General features: G+C 34.7%; 1 protein-coding gene across 3 annotated transcripts in view; it reads left to right on the top strand.

Annotated features, from left to right (window-relative positions):
* Window positions 1-3,646: 3,646 nt before the first annotated feature.
* The window catches only part of LOC109085877 (low-density lipoprotein receptor-related protein 4-like), a 93,001-nt gene continuing 74,465 nt past the window's right edge, over window positions 3,647-22,182 (top strand). For all 3 annotated transcript variants that reach the window (XM_042761188.1, XM_042761189.1, XM_042761190.1), the window contains exon 1: window positions 3,647-4,216. In XM_042761188.1, the coding sequence (XP_042617122.1) occupies window positions 4,159-4,216 (58 nt within the window). In that variant the 5' untranslated portion in view covers window positions 3,647-4,158. The remainder of the gene's footprint in view (window positions 4,217-22,182) is intronic.

Raw genomic sequence — 22,182 nt, forward strand, 5'->3', positions numbered from 1 at the left:
CTATCTGTTTAAAGGAATAGTTCACCCAAAATTGAAAATGGACTCGCCCTCTCGCCATCCAATGTACATGTAGATGAGTTTGTTTATTCATGAGAACAGATTTGGAGACATGTAGCATTACATCACTGTCTCTGCAGTGAATGGGTGCCATCAGAATAAGAGTCTAAACAGCTGAAAAAAATCACAATAATCCACAAGTAATCCACACCACTCCAGTCCATCAGTTAATGTCTTGTGAAGTGAGAAGCTGCGTGTTTGTAAGAAACAAATCCATCATTAAGACGTTTTTAACTTCAAACCCATTGTTTCCAGCTAAAATACAAGTCTATTATCCATAATAATGCTTCCTCTAGAGAAAATCATGTCTCATCTGAATCAGGAGAAAAATATGCACAAATCAAGCACCGTTTACAAGCAAAAACAGTCCAAAACAGCTCTAGAAGTTTAAATGGCTTAATGATGAAACAGTTTATTACAAACACTATTTTCTTCTTTTTTTTTTCCTCAAGACATTAACTGATGGACTGGAGTGGTGTGGATTACTCGTGGATTATTGTGATGTTTTTATCAGCTGTTTGGACTCTCACTCTGACGGCACCCATTCACTGCAGAGCATCCATTGGTGAGCAAGTGATGCAATGCTTTATTCTCCAAATCTGATGAAGAAACAAACTCATCTACATCTTGCATGAGCTGAGGGTGAGTGCAATTTCATCCAATTTAAATTTTTCAAATTGTCAACTATTCCTTTTCATTCAAATAGTCAATTACTTAAATAACACAGTGAAACAGGCTCAAATGCAGTAAACAGCAAATGCTAGAACTCTTGGTGGTACACAGGTTGATGTTACAACGTACTACCCAAAAGTAAAGTGCAAAGAAAATTGAAAGGAGATAAATTATGAAAAAAGGCAATATGTGCATGAAATAAACTCTCACTACACTCTTTATTGCTAAGAGCTGAAGGCAAGAAATAGTATATTTGCAGATTAAATAAACAGAAGATAAAAAGTCAGAATTTAGCAGAGAAGCCATTTGCAGACAATATGGCCATCTGAATTTCTATTGAGTTTGTAATGAGAGGAACCTCCTCTGGATGGGGTTGACATGAAGGGAAGAGACATTTTGCATAAACACGGGGGAAAAATGTTGTTATTGACTTTATGAAATATTCATTGTTTGTTACCACAGCATGTGTTTCGCACAACCTTCTTCAGACCAAACAAAGTTGTTTTAGTTTTGTGAATAATGGACATTGTCCTCAGATAACACAGGCCAAAAAGTTGCCTCAACATTTATGTTATACGAGGTAGTTTAATAACTAATGAAGATCATAAGCAGTAAGCATATAGCAGGGTTATGATAATTAACTAAAACTAAAACCACATACACACAAAACATTTCTGTTACGTGAAATTAAATCTGATTATGAACAATAATGACACATGGCATACAGTATATAATAGTGGTATGACACATGGCATACAGTATATAATAGTGGTGATGTAATAAAATAATAAAATAAAAAAAAAAAAAAAAAAATTTCAGTCCCTCCATTGAAAGTCCATGCAACCAAAAATTAGATGTGAACCGAATGGTTTAAACTGTGTCTTTTGAAAAGATGTGGTCACTTGTTTATTTTAATTCAATACAAGTCAAATCAATGAATCTGCTGAGCAACAACAGCAAGCTCAGCAATATGATTAGCAATGTAAAGGCACTCACTTGTCCCGTGGCTACCATGTATAAGACCAAAAAAAGTAAAATGCAATATTAAGTAGATCTAATGCACGTATGCAATGAAACTTGTAATGACAAATGAGCAGGGGGAAAACCATACATCAATTAATTAATGGCAACACAGAAAACTTTGAAGAGTTTGAAAAATTTGACTGGAAATTTTAAAAATAAGGTAAGACACTACAGTTAAAAAAGAAAAAAATGACAATATTTTCAAATATTTTTTAACTCTACCCCTTTTTATGTTAAAATTTGTATGCATCAGTGTTATTTTAGTATCTATAGTTTTAATAGTTTGAATTATAGTTTTTATCTTAATATTTTCTGTTTTCATTTTATTGCTATTTTGTCATTTTAATAGTTTGTTTTTTTTTATATTTATATTTTCTGTTTTTTTTTTTTAGCGTTTTTATTTTATTATTTTTTTTCATTTTAATTAGGTAAATTGTGAACAAGAAATGTTTCCTTGGCAAACTAGTTAATGTTTATATATGATATTATATTGTAAATCAATATATAATATAATATATACTATATATTATAATATATATATATATATATATATTCAGATACATTTTGTGTAGCAGAACAACAAATTTTCATACAGGTTTTGGAACAATGTGAAAATCAATAAACCAAAACACTGTTAAAACCAGATACATGAGGGTGAGTAAATATTGACAGTATTGTCATTTTTTTCTTTTTTAACTGTAGTGTGTTATTTGTTAATTATTTATCATTAAAAATGTGTAAATACAAATATATTCAACTATACAACACAAGTTTCAATAGAAATTACATTATGTTTTAGTTTACCATAAATGCTTGTCAGTACATTCAGCAGTACACTTTAAAAAAAAAAAAAACAACAATATAGAAGTAATTATGAAATTGCATATAAAGATGTACTTCTGCTTAAATTGGTTTAAAAAACACTCTAAAATTCAGCTAATTGCAGTTAATATACACTTAAGCTATAATATGTTTTCTTTTAATTGCAGTTAACATCCAGTTAAGTGTCTGAAAACATTATATTCAGTTTGCATGTATATTTTACATTTACATTTAGTCCTTAAGCAGACACTTTTATCCAAAGCGACTTAAAAATGAGGAAAATAGAAGCAATCAACAAAAGGGCAATAATATGTATGTGCTGTGACAAGTCTTGGTTACCCCAATGCAGTACACATAGTAACTGTTTTTTTTTTTTTTTATAATAAATAAAAAGAAAACAAGAAGATAGCATTTAAAAAGAATAGAGAATGCTAGTGTTAGAGGTTTTTTTTTTTTTTTTTTTTACAAAGAAAATAGAAAGTGCAACTGTTACAGGGTCTTTAAATAAAAAAAGTCAAAAGAATAGAAAATTCTAGTGCTGGACATTTTTATAATAAAAAAATCTATTTTTTTAAAGACGACAAGTAGTAAGAAAAGAAGTAGAATAGAGTGCGCAAGTGTTAGAGGGTGAAGTGTTTTTTCTTTATTTCTTAGAATTAGAATAGAGAGTGCTAGATTTTAGATATTACATCAGTAATAAGTACTGTATTTAAAAGTATGCTTAATTGATTGCAATAACATTAGGGAAAACTAATATCTTAAGAAAATAATGTATGATACAAAGCAGGATAGTTAACACAACAAGGTTAAATCTGAACATTAGAACTATTAGGTCCATACAGAGCGACCAAATATATTGATATTGTTACATACTGTATATTAACCATTTATATAGCATTATATGAAAAATTTGCGATTATTATATATTTATTTTGTATTTTAGTGTAGATCCAGTAGCCTAAACACTCTGGGCAGGCACAAGAATTGAAGCCAAACGTTAAAGGCGTCAGTAAGTTCAGTCAACTTGCCTATTGACGTCTCCTTATTTGACTTGGATTGCCTCACTTTGTGTTTAGAAGGACCGCTGTAAAGTCTCCCGTTTGGAAAGGGTTCAGAGAACTTCAAAGTTTTGGTGGCGAGGCACGAACTGCGCGTTTTCCCAAAACAGTCCTTTGGACTTCCAGAGCGGCAGGAACCTCGAGTGCGAAGTTAGAAAAGTTTCTTAATAGTGAACGGCGATTTGTGATTTGTCCACCCAGTTTCCTTCTAGACATCCTACACTGGAATAGGAACTACCCCCGAAACACACATGGTACAGCCCAATGCACCTTTTGATCATTCCAGCAGAAGCAGCAGCGACTGACTGACTGAAGAACAACATTTCGAGCTCTCTGCTGGAGTTGCGCTGTCCTGATTTGAGCGTTATCTGTAGTTCAACTCAGCCTGTGTCCTAACGGGGTCGCAGACGCCTCATACAATGGTTTTTAAAGAGTTATAAATCTAATTCAGTTCATCCGAAGGGTGCTGATACTTCAAAGAGAAACATTTGCTAAATAAAGCGCGAGCGCGAGAGGATTCTTCACGATGAGGCTCACCGCGGTGCTTTGTGGCAGTCTTTTAACTTTCATGCTTCTCGCCGAAGGTAAGTGTTTTGGAGTTCTCTGCTTCGGCTTTGAGAAACAAACACATCGGTGCTTGTAAATCCAGTTTGAAAACAGCCTACAAAACAGTTTTGGCGAGCGGAATCGAAGCGTGTGATCTTTGAAGAGTTACAGCAGACACTTACACGAACACTGAACAAACCAAAACAGCGAGTCGTGATGGATCCAAAGCGCGAGAGATGAAACTGATACTGCTATCTAGTTTTTGGTGCATTTAAATAGTATTTGATCCACCGCGCAGAGAAATAACCTCGATTATTATTCTCTGGTGGAAACCAACTTGATGCATTTGGTTCGCGTACGCGTGCACGTTTCTCCAATATAACGCGTCAAGTGGGTTATCTTTTGAAAAGCACTCTGTCTTTTATAAAAGACAAAATCGCCACTTGGTTGTAAGTCAACAGTCGCCGCTCACTGTATTCGCAACATGTTGGAACAGCCGCTGCTGCACGCGGCAGGAATGTAGCGACTTCAAAGCGCAGCTTCGGCCTCAATAAAGAAATGCACAGACGCCGCTTTGACACAATTACACGCACAAACTGAGTGTTGCATCGGTGGAAATGTCGTGTACTAGATGCTTAGGCCTGTAAATGTCAACTAGATGTCTACCCTTGTATATCAGGAAACAAAAGACCCTTGGAGCGATTGCAAGAAGCGTGCGTAAATGCAGCTCTGTGAGTTTCATGACTCACTGTATGTTTTCCAAAAGACGTTTGCGGTTATTTCATAGCTATTTTTATGTGTATATGTGTGAGACGAGTTTTGTGTGTGGTATCATACTGACAGATCGTTCGAAATGTAATGTTTCGCTACAGCTCGATGTCATGTTCTATCTATAATGTAGGAATATCTAAACTTTCTGACACTGTTATCCAGTGATTATAAGTGACATTTAAACTACACCTCATTTAGGTGATTCTGCACGTAATTCACGTTCTGTCACATGGACATTATTTGGTTGCTTTTTGGAAGTTTTTCTTTCTTTGCAAATCATTGCATAGGAATTGACCATTCGTACATATGCACTAGTACTATTTAACTGAGTTTTGTATGGAAAGAGATTGCAAAGTGTAGCTCGTGATTCATTATATGCTTTACCTAATTTCAGTGCTTACATAACACTAATTATATGCATCTATGTTAGTCATGCCTTATGTGTTATATTCACATCATACTGACAAATCGTTTGTATTCAAATATAATCTTTCGCTGTAGCTTGATGTTTTCTTTTCAATTATATAAGAATATCTAAACTTTGTCTCTCATGACGCACTGCGATTTCCAGGGTTTGGCAGTGACATTTAATTCAACTACGCCTAATTTAGGTGCTTCTTCTGTTAAATGAAACTGCATTGAGGTTCACACACTATTCATAATGTAGATCATGTTTTATCTGGAGGTAAAACTTGACTTTTTTTAAAGGTTTAGTTGGACATTTCAGCTACAGTTTTGTTAGGGTTTAATCACATGGACATTATTTGGTTTTTCTTTGGAGGTTTTTCTTTCTTTGCAAGACGTTTCACAAGAATTGACTGGTGCTACTTGATTGAGTTTTGTATTGAGAGCGACTCATTTCTGACCAGTTAGGAAACAAAAATCATGATTAATGTTCCACAAATCCACATTCTGCATGACTTTTGAACTGTACGGTATTGGTTTTATAGGATTTAATCATTAATGTTAAAGATGAATGATTTATAAAGTTCTGTATCATCCATTGATCTAGTTGTTCTGAGATGTTGAAACCCATAACAGGATGATTCGTTGGTGTTTTCTTAAGTTGACGCTTCCTAAATGCTGGATGCTTTTATAGTCACTGGCATCCATATAGCTCTATCAATGTCCTGCTTACAAGTGTCTTTTTATAAAGTGTGTGAAAATGTGTGGCAATGTCTTAAGTTTCTCACAACCTCTCTGGGCATTAGATCTAATGTCATGATCCCATTCAGCTACTCATAAGATACACATATATGCTCCTAATTGCCATAGGAGTTTTGCCATCAAACAGCCAAAGTAGAGCCAAATATCATTTTCAGTGATGCAGTGAAAAGATTTTGAATACCTGCAATAATTCATTCAACTGAAGATATTGTTCTTAGATGCATGATGAGTACATTTTGTTTTCGGTTTCTTTTTGGTTTGTGAACCCCTGGTATATCCCATATTTGTATTTACCAGATAATCTTTATTTATTAGCCAGATCTACTTCAGATAGTGTTGTATGTTGAGTCCATCTCTGTTCCGCTCTGTGGCACTGTTAAACTCTGTATTTAATATCAAATAAAACACATCACATTAAAGAAATAACAAGTGATTCAGAAGAGTTAACATTTGAAGAAAATGTTTTAGATTTGAGCTTTTAGTTTAATAGATGAAGGCTTTTTAGAGCATGGTCTTTCCTTAAGGAACATGGTGTCTGCATGTTAGTACATGTTTGATAGTTGTATCAGTAATTAACATAATCCTGTGCCTAGAAGTGGGTGATATGACATTTTATTTCACAATAATAAAATCACAGTATGGTTGTTTTTGTTGTTTTATTTTATCTTTATTTAAATTGCACACATAAATAGCATTCAAGAAAGAAGTTCGACAGCACCTGAGTAATCAGATATAAAAATAAAACTGCATAAATTTTACTGCATGAATTAAATGTAAATTGATCCTTGTTTAAGTTATTCAGTCAAACACAATGAGCAAATTTCTTTTTCTCGTTTAACATTAAGCACACAATAGCAGGTATATTAGGCTGCTGTCACTTTAAGACCTCAAGAACGGATCCAATATATTGACACATAGTAGATCCTGTTTTTCCCTAACCATTTACATTCCTTTAGACACTTAAATCTCTATCAATAGGCACTTAATATCATTGTACACCTGGCAGTAATGTGTCTCGTATGAACACTTATAATCAAATTTAGAAGGATCATTCATCCAGCAGCAAATGACATATCTAGCAGGGTTATCAGTTATTTTAGACTACCTGTGTTATCTGAACTCTGAATGTGTGTGCTGTACATGATCTGTTATATTAGGCTTACCGAAGAAGATCTAGCTTGAATATGTATATATGCTTTCCAATTTTTCAACAAGATGATTATTTAAAGAAATCCCTGTTTTAGTGCAGTGGTTGGTTTTACAAGTGTAGGAAGTTCGAGTGCATGAGTGTTTGCACTGCAGGTTTTTAACTACCTGTGAATGTGGGTTAAAGTGGACAAAAAAGTTAATTTCAGTTCACACTCACACCTGGTCTCTGCCGCTTAGCCCAATTCTGTTTTAGAAAGAGGATGTGCTGTTGTGCTGATATTTTCACCCTGTGAAAAAGCATTTTTATTTTGTTGTGTATAACTGCATTTAGGAGGATTTTCAATCTGCACATCATCACTACAAGTACATGTAACCATGGTAAAGAAGAGCCATGCATGATTTTACTCCACACAGGCTCAGTGGAAACAAACATGTCTGGCGTGATATTTCTGCAAAATTATATTTCTGCAAAATGGCGCGTTCAAAGTGAAATATCCAGTTAGTGGTGCTAAAAGCATGTTCAGCTTTATCTGAAACAGATGCAGAAACATTTTATCGTGTTGGTTGTTGAACGTATCGTGGCATTGGGACATTAAATGTCCAGTGAGTGGCGCCAAAAGGTTAATGCTCTGTTGCGTTTGAAAATAATGTTCCACCCACATTAAAACCTTACCGGTAGTGTTAACAAAAGCAAGCGTTTTTGCTGAAGCAACCGTGCCATTTTTGCTTCCTTATAGAAGTCTTCGATCTAATTTATATAGTGTCGTGACTTGTGTTTCTCGGTACTTGTATCTGAGCGCTTCACATCACAATTGCACTGTTGTACTGGGTGCGCAACTGAGCAAGTTTACTTCATCAGAAAAGCCACACATATGGAGCTGGTTATGTGGTGCAAACATCAATAAGTCTTTATTAATTGACATTTAGTGACATCTGTATGGTCAGGAAAAAATAAAGGTAAAAAGATAACTAAAATGTGAAAGTATGCAACATTAGTATGTGCATCGGGAAAGTGTTTAGTGTCTGTAAAGGCAAATTACCCTTATAATCACTATCTATTGTATTCATTAGTGTGTTCACAATGGCTGGCATTCCTAGAAACCATTCTGCATCTAGAACAGCTGTAGAATGAAGCAGTAAGTAATTTTATTTACTGGGTGCATTGTGTCTAAGTAACTCTCACTACTCTTTTTCCCAGGCTGTTGCTGTCTTTCTTTCTTTCTCTCTGTCAAAAGGCTTTCTGTGTCCTTGGCCTAGAAATCTTTCACTCATCCATGTCACGTTCTGTGGTCCCTCGTTTTCTAAACCCCCAACACACACACAGATAAATAGATTCACACCACTATGTCTGCATACCCTCAACCATCCAAGAGGCCTCAGGAACAGGCTCTATTAAACAGACAATATGGGTTTCTAATAGTAAAAGTTCTACAACACAAGGCTTTAAGTAGCAGTATGCAAGTTAAAAGCTCCACTCACTAATGAAGTCAGAGAACTTAAGTGGTCCTTTAGTGTTGGGACAAAATGTCCAAACAAGCCAGCCTCTCTGGCTAGAAGTATAGGATGTATGCAAACAATAGCTTTTGACTTGGTGTAGTGTCCCTGTTTGTTTTTTTTCTGCAGTCAACAAGGAGGCAGTTGGAAAAGGGTTGTAAGACAAAAAAAAGAAAAAAAAAAGTGGCATAGGTTTTACTTTAAAACTGTGAGTGAAAAAAAAATGCACTCTGAAATTGTAAATACTTGTGAACTTTACTAGCAAAGAAATGGCAAGTAACACATTGAATTAAACATAAAATATTACTACTAATGCATTTCTTGTCAGCATTAAATAATGCATTAAACATTTATTAGTTTTGGTTTGCATTAACTGTAAATATATAAACTAGCATAAACCAAGATGAATAAATTAAGATTTAATGCATTAACAAATTTAAGCTATTAGTGTTAAGTAATCCATTTGTATATGTAAGTTAGTAACAAAGATTAACTAATGCTGAATAGGAGTGGAACGGTTCAACTTTTTCACGGTTTGGTTTGTATCACGGTTTTAGAGTCACGGATTTCGGTATGGTTCGGTATGTGCTATTTTTATGGAAAAACTATACTTTCAAATAAAAATAAAGAACATAAGAATTTATCTAACTACAATCAACAACACAAATAAATGCAATAGAGTAAAGATACAAATAAAATAAACAGTGATTTTCAGTTTTTTTTTAGGTAGGTCTAGCATTAGTTTTTAGGTACAGAAACTGAATGAAGTAATCAAGTAATGTAAAATGTAACAACAGAAAAATGTAATACAGCATTGCATATTTGACTATAAATTAAAGATGAATCTTTAATAAAGTTACAAAAGCTATTCAATCAAGAGCAGTGAGTGATTTCTTTGTTGTTGCTGTTCGATTAATATTAAGACTGTCACTTTAAGAGAATGCACTGATACAGTATGTTCAGCTGGCTATCTCTGCTATAGGATACTTGACAAGACAGGCATTTTGACATAATGTTTGTGGGAATTTGTCCATTCAAACACAATACTTCAGAGAGCTTAATATTTGTGTGCGTTCTGATGCGCGGGTTTGCACCTTTTTACAGTCAATGGTTTGCGCGCACAAATCTTCTCACTGCTCACACAAGCTCGTGTCCTCTGGCTCTTAAATGTTTAAACTGGCAAAGCTTACATGAGTTTAGTTTAAACACCGATATCAATGTGTGCTGTTCAGCTCTCACCTGTGTGCACGCAATGAATTTTTTCCGCGAACCGTCCCACCCCTAATTCTGAATACAGATCTTGCTCATTATGTTAACTGATACACAAACTAATCTTAACAGACACAACATTATTGTTACCATGTTACCCATCTGTTTTTGTGCATTTTATTTTCAAACAACTGCATTAAATTGCTTTCACCCAAGTTTTTGACGTTTGAAGTTGTTTTTTTTCTTGGTTCGTGCAGGTGGAATGGAATTTTTTTTTGAAGAATGATGGAATGTGTGGGTTTTGAAAAAAATGTAATGAAAGTATTTGGGGAAGATAGAAATTCTTATGATTCTCATATGAATATTTTTTTTTTTTTTTTTTCTTGAACACCTGGCATCCCCTGTGATTGAAACAGCCTAATAATAATTTGTCTATATTAAAAGTATTGCTCTTAACAGACCTGTGTGTTTTGTATCACTAGTGCAAGGTGTCTGTTCTTGGAGCAAATAAGCCTAAGCTTATTAAGACGGCCTCTTTCGGCTCACACTGTTCTGTAGTTTATTAAAAGTTTATTAAAAGTTTATTAATTCTGAATGTATCACGTGTCCATATTGCACCAAAATGAGACACTGCACTCCTTTGGGACTGTAGCGTGAAGTCGATTGGATGAATGGTTCTCTACATAATAAAAATGAAAACAGACAGACACAGAGATTCCGGCCTTTATTACACCGTGTCTACACCGGAAGCGACAGTTGTCGTGTTGTGCCGTGCTGCAACAGCTAAAGTTTGTCTACACTGGACGTGACAAAGCGACCTTAGAAAACCATTTGAAATTTGTGTCAGCATGTCATAAATAGAACACAGCAGCAGTTTACTGTCTGGAATTTGTCGCGCCACATCGCATCCAGTGTAGACAGCATAAAATATGTTCTATTGTATTTCATCACATCGCGCCGCTCGCGTCCGGTGTAGACACAGTGTCTGAGAGAAGAATATGTTCAACCCCCTCCCTCCTAAGCTTTGAATATTCAGTGTTGATTACTACCGAAGCTTCGAAGCTCAATAAATAGTATTCAGACCAGCCCTAATAATGGCTAATTCCTGCCTTTTGATTTAAAAATTAGCTTGAGTTGCAACCTGAAAGGTTCTAAGAAGTTCAAGAGGTACTTTTAGAACAGGGAACAAGAGTATGTGTTATGTTTTCAATGGCCGTACATTGGATGATTTGGACATCCATCATCGAATAATTTAGAGAAATTATGTTTTTAAAAGTCTAAGACAGGGTTATCCTACATGTCAGCCTTTATGAGAGATTTTTATTTATTTTTATTTATCTTTCATTTTACCAGGATAGTCAATATTTTTTTCAGGAGCAAATAAAGAGAAGGCAGTTTTGCCTACCTCTAAATATACTCTAAATATAACATTTAAAAGTAGTTTAGCAGAAGATCTAGTGTTCTGCAGTGTGTTTCATCCATGTTATGGACCCAGTTTACATGTACAAGAACTTTTTTTATGGTTCTTTCACACTTTTTCAACTTTAAATATGCTGCAGGTGAAGAAAGTGGAACTAAGAACCTATATTTTGTGTTTTCATGACTTCTGTGATGCTTTTTAATGGGTTTTCTTCTGGAGCTAGAGGGATTTGTCATAATATCCAATTCTTAACTTCCACGACCAGTCTCTCCACATCTACGTTTGATGTGTAACATGCATGTCTCCAAACCTAATTGATAGTGTTAGCAGAAGCAAATGTGAGATAAAAACACATTTACTGAAGCAAACATGCCATTTAGCTTGTTTCTACATGTGTTTGAGCTGTCGTGACTTTAACCCAAGCGCTTCGCATCTCAAGTTTAATGCATTACCGGGTGTGCTGCAGAGAAAGTTTGCTATGCCACAAAAGCCAAACATATGGTGATGTTATGTGATGTAAACCTCAAAATGTTTTTAGTTTTTAAATCATGCACTATGGTAAAAGTGTTTAATTAAATCATGCACTATGGTAAAAGTGTTTTGAGGTCATAACATAGTATTGTGCGAGAAACCATGAGAAAATAAGTCTTTATTAATCAACAGTCTGCCATTTTAATTGTGATTTGTGTGAAAAGAAGTAAAATTTGGTTTGTGTTTTTTACGCCTCTAGTGTTCATTTCAGCTGGAAACTGCTGTATTGAATGTATAGGTGAGTTTTGTGGAAAGTAAGTAGAGGCATATTTTTTCCCAATGTTGATATTTTGGGTTAAAAAATTCTGGTCATGAGTGTTACTCAAAAGGTCAGCATATCATTTCATCAAGTGTCTTTAATATGCCTTGAATTTAATGACCTCCTTTACAGCTGGTATTAAGATATGTCTCGAGTCACCCAATCATAAGCAGACAACTCTAAATACAGGCCCAGAATGTGATCCAGTTACTCAAACCACATTTAGAGGTAGTCAGAAACACACGCATATGTGGTGTAACTGCTCTGATGCGCCCTGACAACTCTGAAGAACCGCCTACTCACTTGTCAATCAACCGCCGAGCAAAAACAAGAGCTTTTAACTGTGACTGTCATGTTTCTCTTTGATCTCATTTGCCTCTGAAGGGCCAGATGTTGTTTCTGTTTGATCTGAAGAAAAACGGACTCTCTTTGATCTCATTTGCCTCTGAAGGGCCAGATGCTACCTTTTGATGAGTTTGGAAATTACAGTTACCACGCAAAGTTCAAGTGATTTTGGCTGAAATAAAATGGAGAAGTTGCCCGATCTCATGTTTCTTTCTCTTTCTTTTACTTCCCAACAAGGACAGGATGATTTTTTTAAGAACTAGCAAATGATGAACATTAGTGATGTTGTTGATGTTTAACGGATGTTTTAGTACTTGTGCTGCCAGAAAATGATGGAAAATTCAGTTTTGTTGTTCAAGCCTATCAGCTCAGTTTAAAGGGGTCATATGATGCGATTTCAAATTTTCCTTTCTCTTTGGAGTGTTACAAGCTCTTGGTGAATAAAGAAGATCTGTGAAGTTGCAAAGACTAAAGTCTGAAATTCAAAGAGATATTCTTTATAAAAAAGTTAACACTCGTCCACGCCCCCCTGAAACAGCTCGTTCTAACACACCCCCACATCTCTACGTCACTGTGTGGTCTTCATAGCTGTACAAGTCACTGTGTGGGAAGATTTGCATAACGCCCCCCAGATGTTCATGCAAAGAAAGAAGGCATACCTTTTATTCTCGTTGTAGTATTGTTGCTGCCGCTGCCATGTCGTATAGACGCTGTGTGTTTCACTGTGTATTTTGTTTGGACTTCCAAAAGAGGACGATATCTGCTTCATCATGCCTGGAGCTGATCCGTGCTGGTCGCTGAGGAAATGCATCAACTTTGCACTGTGGATCGCCGAATCGACTTTCACCGTCGACGAAGCAGCGTCCACCCCCCCGGGGTCGTCACATGTGGTTACTGCAAGACCAAGTTACGCTCCTTCGTAGAATCCGTCTGCCGCACCGTTCTCAAGCTGCCTGCCTCTGCTCACTCAAGACCACGACTCACTCTAGGCCTCCGGCCTCTGCTCACTCAAGGCCGCGGTGTGTGACGCTGTTTCGTTGGGAAAGCGAAACTACTTTGTTTGTGCCTTCCAAAAGAAAACACGACTAGAAATCATGTTTATAATGGGTTTTATGTTTATGTCTCGTTGCTCCTGCTGGACAAGGCTTCACAATATGTTAAGAGGCGTAATATTTCTGTCACACGCTTGAGACATTCGGCCAATCACAATGCGCTGGATAGCTGGCCAATCACAGCACACCTCGCTTTTCAGAGAGATGAGCCTTGTGAAAATCGACGCGTTTCAGAAGGTGAGGCATAGAGGAGGAATAATAATATACAGTATGTGGAAAATAATGTGTTTTTTAACCTTAAACCGCATAAACACCTTTCATTATATCAAATACACAAAATAGTGTTCTTTTTAGCAGCATCATATGACCCCTTTAAAAATTATGTAAATAATTTATTACTGGAGAATTATTGGAATATTAGGGTATGTTTTATGCGAAAGTGCTATTTCAGACTTTCTACTTCAAAATTACACCTTTAATCATGTTTAATGTGTCACGATTTCTATGTTATGCCATTTATATGTAATTAGGCTGGCTTGACAAAGCTGCAAATACTGAAATCCTATTTCTTCTTCTTCTTCAACTAAATTTAGTCATCTAAAGTTTTCAAGCTACAACCACCAAACTCTGCTCAGGCCTTCAGACTTGTCTGACTCTGGTATTGTTTCTAACTGATCGGACTTGTGGTTTTCGTACACTGGACTATCATAACTTGAAAAATCCCATTAGCTTTCATTAAGGGGGGTCAAAACTTACATTTACATTTAGTCATTTAGCAGACACTTTTATCCAAAGCGACTTACAAATGAGGATTGTACAATCAAAAACAACAAAAGAGCAATGATATATAAGTGCTATAACAAGTCTCAGTTAGCCTAAATACAGTATACGTAGCAAGGGCTTTTAAATAATATAATAAATAAAAAGAAAATAGATAGAATAGAAAAAGAATAGAGCAAGCTAGTGTTAGAGGTCTTTTTTTATAATTGTATAATAAATGAAAAGAAAATAGTGTACAAAACTTGTGTACAATAAGACTTGTGTGTGTTTAAGCTGTCTCTCACCAGCAAAGTTTAAAGACTTTCCTAGTACAACATGCTAAATCATGCTAGCACGGTGTTAAAACATGCTAGAATCATGCTAGCAATATGCAGTTTGGCAGCATGTACAATTAGGCTATGTTAGCAACTTGCTTGTTAATAAACATTTTAACATTTTATTGACTGAGTACAGTCTTCAAATTTCAAGTTTTTAAAAGTTGCTTCAAACTTTCAAACAAGGCTTTGTCAAGCCAACGTCAAAGTTTGTTTACAAACTTCCCTTATGAAAATTAACCATGGTTTTATTATAGTTAAAGTGTAGTAACCAGGTTTTTATTTTTATTTTTTATTTTTGGTGCATTGATTACCACTTATATAACCGCAGTTTTACTACAAATACTGTGGTTAAACTATGGTAAGATCAGCAAAGCCATGGTTAATTTGTGGTTGCCATGTGTTTTTTTTTTTTGTAAAACCATGGTCAATTTTTGTAAGGGTTTACTTGTTTCGGTTATTGATGAAATTTCTGAGTGATATTTATTTCAAGTTTTATTGCTATTCTTCAGCAGTACACAAAAGAGCTGCTTTACAACTAAATCGCATCTTGCAACATCAAAGCTGGTATTAAACTCAACTGAATCAATATTGAACTGACTCGAGCTGAACAATGACATTGATGCCTTTTGTAGATGGATTAACTTCACACTGTAACTGATCTGAACTAAACCAACACTGAACTGACTTGAGCTAAATTTGACACTATTGTCTTTTAGAGCTGCTTTACAGCAGGATCTGAATCTCCATAGCTGAGTTTCCATAATTGATTGTGCTATTTTACTGTTTATCTCCGTGAATCTGCTTTGGCACTAAAGCACTATAAAAATAAAGATTTTGATTTTGACTGTGCATCACAAGCAAAGGTTAATGGGATGACTAAAAACGATGTCTGTTTGATTAGTCAGATCACTGTAAATCTATAATTCATTTCCCACTCTTTAATTTGTGTCGTTTTGTTACTTTTTCAGTCTTGTTCCAGCTCTGTAGCGTTCCTTCCAGGTAGCAGAGCCTAAAGACCATGAAAACCATGGCAACAGTCTATTCTATGCCATTTTGCAGCAGGATTTCCAGTCTGCTCAATAGTTTCTTCACTGGCACCGACTGCACAAAAAAAAAAAAAGAAGTGTCAGAAGCACAATGTATTTATTAAAATGTATTAAAGCAGAGTCTTCATGCTTTTTGTGGCTTCATCTACTACTCATGAGCCATTTGTTAAGCTTTGTCACCATGTAAATGTAATAATCTAAGTTATGGGATGATTATTGCTGTGGTTGCTTAGCAACGGGCATATGAGATTTAGAAATATGAAATCTCATACTACAAACCCATTTGAGCTGCAGCCTGAAATTTCACACACATGTTCTTGAGAAGAGCAAATCTGCATTTGGGATTCATGATTTTTAACCAATTTCCCACATCAAGTCAAATCAAATCACATCAAAGGCTTTGTAGTCAGTAACATCAGTAAAATTCACCAGTCACTGTGAGTGATCAACAAAATATTATTGTGCTCAAAGTCATTTCTCTCTCTGTACTTATTTGTAGTTGACTCGTATTTTGATTTCTGAAGGATCATGTGACTCTGGAGCAGTGTTGGGTATAATGCATTACTAAGTAATTAATTACTGTAATGTAATTTTTTTTCTCCATGAAGAAGTAAGGGATTACTCTTAATTTTTCCGTAATTTAATTACTTTTGATGTAATTATAGACTATAGAACAATTCTATTAAAAAACAATAGTGGATTAAACATCAAAATTTAAATGTAAAAATGTTAAAATGGTTGTTTTAAATATAACCTTCTTCCTTTTAAATACTTCAGTCAGTTTAAGAATAATTTATGCAATTTTATATTATTTATTTGAAAAAATTAAGAGTAGTTTCAAGTATTGTAGTATTGTTTAACTGGCCGAAGTTGATGTAGGATTGAGAAAGTAATTAGTAATAATTAATGCAATACTTTTTAGAGAGAGTAATTAGTACAATAATCTTATTATACTGTTGAAAATTTAGTCAACTAGTAATTATTACAATTTTAGGGTAACTTACCCAACACTGCACTGTAGTAATGATGCTAAAAAAAAATCTGATTTGCATCATAGGAATAAATTACATTTTTAAATATATTCATGTTGAAAATTTAGTTAATAGTTGTTTTCAATTTGTAATTATTTTTTTCAATTTTTATTTTTTTTTTGTAATATTTATGTTTTTACTGTACATTTAATTAGATAAATGAAGCCTTGGTGAGCAGAATAGACTTCTTTAAAAGCTTTGAAAAAAAACAATGTTTCCAAACTTTTGATTCATGTTGTCCCTTGAATCCTCTTGATCCTTTGTCGCTAGATTGTTGTCTTTCATTTATAGTGTGAAATGTTTCCTGTATTAAATTCCTTCAAATTAGTTTCCCTTTCCCTATGTAATGTAAATTAAATAAAATGATTTGAATGCTCGTGCACCTTTATATTTGTCTTGAATCGCACATCTTCGCCTAAACGTTTAACTCTCTAATGAAGCATGTGTTGCTTTGGGTTTATATCTATAGTTTATATCTATTAGCATTAACTGAGAACATTGAATGATTAGTCGCTGGGGCTGTTTGTTTGCAGAAGATTTCAACTGACTGATTCTGTGTTGCATGGTATACTGGTTCTTTGGTAGTTTTGTGGTAAATTGCTGATAAGATGAAGATGAAAATAAAAAATGTCCTAAAAAAAACTTTTTGGCCTATTTCTAATTGCTAGGCCTATTACTGTTTTGCCTTTTTTTTTTTATCAAGAAATCCTTTTGGAGATAAATTGTGCTGAAAAAAATAAAATGCAAAAAATGTAGATGCATTTTCAACAAATTTCTAATGAAAGTAACATTTGTATTTATGAGGTTTTTTCAATGTGGTTTTTGCCACAACTCAACTGCAGCACAAATTGCACAAAATTATATAGTATACAGTAAACAACCGCTCCCTTTTAAGTGTTCAAGTTTATGATAGTTTCCACTAAATAAATGTGATTTTTTTCCATTTAATTTTTCTCACTTATAGTAATATACACAGACGAGACAAAAAATACAAGACTATGGTTCAATTCTGTGAGAACGAGATGATGCATAACACGAGATTTTTTTTTTTAATATGGGGTGTTTTTTTTTTTTTTTTTTTCCTAAAGGAATCCTCGATGAATATATATTTCATCATTTAAATTTTGTCTTAAAATTTCAACTGAAAAACGGGATTTAAATTAAAACAAAAAAATGTAGGTTCATATTTGTAATCAGATTGTACGGGTACTTCTATTATGTTAAATTAAACATCTATTTTGACGGGTTGCCGTGAATACCTTTCCATGCAGTATGTGACATGACGTAACTCAAACAAACTGCAAAATGTTGTTTTGCCACAAACTCACACTGAAACACTGCAAGTAATTGCACAAAACCGCGCATCGCTGCGCAATATATAGTATACAGATAAAAATAAAATAATACACAACATATTTAAATTGAATATCCCTTTAAAGTAGCAGTCATGTCAGGATTTTTTATTTAGTACCTAATTCAAAATTTGAAATTTGACATTCCACGTTAAAAAAAAATACTTTTTTTTTGACACATAAAGAATTTTTCTCAACATCCTTTTTAGTAGTAATATATACATTTACATTACACCACTGGTCAGTGTAATGCAAATTATTAAAAGGTTATAATGCAAATATATCTGAAGGGTTTGCAGAGGTATTTCTTCCATATCTGATATTTGCATATCTTGTGATTCAGGTGATTTTTAGGTTTCTTTTGGTTATTGCGAGTTTTTGTGAAAGGCCTAACCTGTCTGACCAAATTTAGTGATGGTTGGGTAATTTTTAGCATGTCTGCCCTAATGCATTTTCCACAAGGCTCTATTTTAGCTCCCTCTATATTTTCTCATTACATGCTACCTCTGGGCTCTGTTCTACGAAAACATGATGTGTCTTTTCATTTCTACGCAGATGACACTCAAATCTATCTACCAATCAAGAAAAACAACTCCACTGTGATCACTTCTCTTCTCCAGTGTTTAGAGGAGGTTAAATTATTATGGCTAGCCCAAAATTTACTCTTCCTAAATGAGGACAAGACCGAGGTGATTGTTTTCACTCCAAATGAGAACTCTCAGTGTATAAGCCCTGAGCTAGAAAGTTTATCCGTTTTTAGTTCCTCACGGGTGCAGAACCTAGGTATTATTGTTGACCAGCATTTAAAATTTGATAGACGTATCTCTTCTGTTATTGGGTCCAGTTTCTATCAGCTTCGTTCACTTTCTAAAATGAAAAACTTTCTCACTCCTAAAACTCTAGAAATGGCTGTTCATGCATTTGCTACGTCTCGTCTAGATTACTGCAATTCTTTATATTGCGGTATATCTAAATCTCAAAATGCGCGACTTCAGCTTGTCCAAAACGCTGCAGCCAGACTTCTTTTAAAGTGCCGTAAACATGAACACATCACTCCAATTCTTAGATCTCTACACTGGTTGCGATTTGTCAGAGAATATAAAAATCCCTACATAAATCCCTGAATAACAAAGCTCCTGTCTATCTATCTGAACTTCTTCATCTTTATACTCCATCTAGAAGCCTGTGATCCTGTGGCTTTGTTGGTGGTCCCTCGCGTTAGGCTAAAGCGTAGAGGGGAGCGTGCATTTGCGGTGGCAGGGCCACGACTCTGGAATACCCTGCCTTTAGAGATTAGAATGGCCCCTTCCTTGTCTATTTTTAAGTCCTTGCTTAAAACCTATTTGTTTTCCTTAGTGTATTGACTACTGTGATATGTTAAATTTTTAAATGGGTGGTTTTAAATTTTTCTCTGGTCTGTTTTTTGTGTATGTGTAAAAATCTTGCTCTTGTGTAAAGCACTTTGGTCAGCCTGGTGGCTGTTATAAATGCGCTATACAAAAAAAAATTGAAATTGAAAAACTGAAATTGAATTGAAAATATCTAGTGGAAAATAAGAATGTTATGTTTTTAATTATATTATATAATAATTGTTTTCAGTGTTTCGGAAGATGGCCATCAAGCGAATGTTCAACATATCCCTCATCCCCAGAAGTCATCGTCCATTGCAATGTTTCGCTGTACTCATCATCTGATGCCAATTTGGTAGACATGGCCCAACCCTATTTTATGGTATCCAGACCTCAAAATACTGGCTGTGTCACGGTATTTTGAAGTCAGTCATGAGACTTAAGGCTCAGGCCGAAATGAATGGCAAAGCGGCATTCTTGAGATGCTTTTTCAAAGATGAATTCCTTTGACCTGACAGTATCTTAAAATATAGAAGACGTTACAAGACACTGAAAAAAAAACTGTCCCTTAATGTGCATTATTCACTGCATTATTCAGAGTTTTTGTCCTAACCAGCTGTGATGGTGATAAGCGACGAGCGACAGTTGATTTCTATTCCTGGAATGGTTTCTATTTCTGGGCAGCTGACAACTGAAGTGCTGATTGGGTTTTATATAATATTAAAAGGGTTTAATTTGATTTTGAATGTTATTGTTAATGACTTTAATACTCATATTAAAAGTGACTATGGATAATTTACCTCGGATGTTGAAATGACTTGAATACAAGAATGTTCAAACTGTGAACTTCATGTAAACAGATGTGTATTACATGACAAAGATTGTATCAGTCATAGAGTATGTGTTTTGAGTAATGTGTATATATATACAACTAATTAAAATGATTTGTTAAATAACAAATGAGTTAAATAACTAACAAAAATTAAAATAAAAAAAGAAAATATAAAAGTCATTAAAAATATTCATTGTAAAAATACGCTGTATTTAAAAAAAAAATCTATTTTGTAAGATTACTGGAGAATGTTTTACAAGAAAATACTATTTCAGTCTTTCTGTTTAAAGACTTCACATTTAATTCAGTGTGTTACTTGTCATGTCTTTGTAATCATTTATGAAAATACTCACAATTTCTTAGTGATTTTTTTTTCCCCTTGTACAGTAGTAACAAACTTTGTGCAAACTGTAATGAATTAAATAGAACAGACCCTGACTCTTGCCAACAAACGTTATGGGTGGTATTACGATAATGCTTGGCATGGTGATCCTTCAGCTGCTGTGTTACTGTGAGACTAAATGAAGGTGTCGTGGCACCTCTAGTCTCCAGTGTCGGGATACTGTATGTCTCCTGCAGGTTTCACAGTGAATCATGGGGATTTGGGCTGGAATGCTGTGAATGTGCCAGTGTTCCTCAGCCAGTCTCATGCGTAAGCCTTCAGTTACAGTCTTGACAGGTGCTCTGGCTTTAGAGCAGTGTGTGCACACTTTTATCTCTGCGGGTGTGTGTTTGTCAGGCTCCGCTTTGTGTGCTTGCCGTTTGACATGCACAATCCTTACTGCATATGCGTCCGCAGACTCTGTCCTGTGTGTGTGAGACAGGTGCATGGCGCGGTCCAGTTGCTGGGCAGTCGTGGCAGCGAGTAGAAAAAAAATGGCTCATTTGGTGCCTGGCTTCATAGTCAATGGTCAGATATTTTCCATTGGCAGCTTGCCCTTACTTCCACCCACCCTCGCTTTTTATGTGGTATTCTTTGAACTCTTCCCACACAGTCTGACATACAAAAAGAGGGTTACACTTTTATTTCTAATTATTCTAAAACTCTAAAATTAGCGTTTCTGCTCGGTTGCCATGGTATTTAAATGCTTTATCAAATCTATCTACCAGGCATAGTTTTCTAGATTGTATCTCAATACAATGCAATTTTTGGAATTCATATTGTGCTGTACTTCCTCATTGGTTTTGGTGATAATGATTACTGGGTAAGCTACATGATCTTTAAAGCTTCAGTGTGAACTCCGTACAATGTTTTCAGGCATTGACAGTAATTCCATGTTAATTGCATTAAATGAAAATGTATTATAGTTTACATTTATATTAAATGCAGTTAGTTGAAATTAGGAGTGTATCTTCAGTGTGAACTCCGTGTATCTATCTATATAGACACACACACACACACACACGTACTACATACATATACATGCACTTAAAATTTGAAGTACACTAGAAGTGCACTCTCAAAACAGCATGTTAAATGATTTTAAAGCTGCCAGCTAAATGTAATGTTTTTCATACATATAATTGCATGTTAAATGCTTTTAATGGAAATTAATTGTAGTTTACGTTTATGTAATTAGGAGTGTATTTTAAGTTTAGTTTACATTTAGAAATTAAGTTTAGTTTACATTTAGTGTTCACTTAAGTTGTTTTATTGATTATTTTATTTTATTATTTTTTGTATTATATACACTGTTTTAAAGTGTCCTTGTTACAGTCTAATGTAGTCTAATGCTGAATCTGCCATTGGTTTATATATTGAAGTCTTTCCGCGGTTGAAACCAGAGAGCTTCTGATGTTCATTCATGTTTAATTTGTGCTATAACTAGTAAAGGGGAAGAGATGACTGGTTCACGTGCTGCTTGAAGTAACGACACGACACATTAATAAGCCACAAATC

The sequence above is a fragment of the Cyprinus carpio genome, chromosome A7 (genome assembly GCF_018340385.1).
Source record: "Cyprinus carpio isolate SPL01 chromosome A7, ASM1834038v1, whole genome shotgun sequence".
Lineage (NCBI taxonomy): Eukaryota > Metazoa > Chordata > Actinopteri > Cypriniformes > Cyprinidae > Cyprinus > Cyprinus carpio.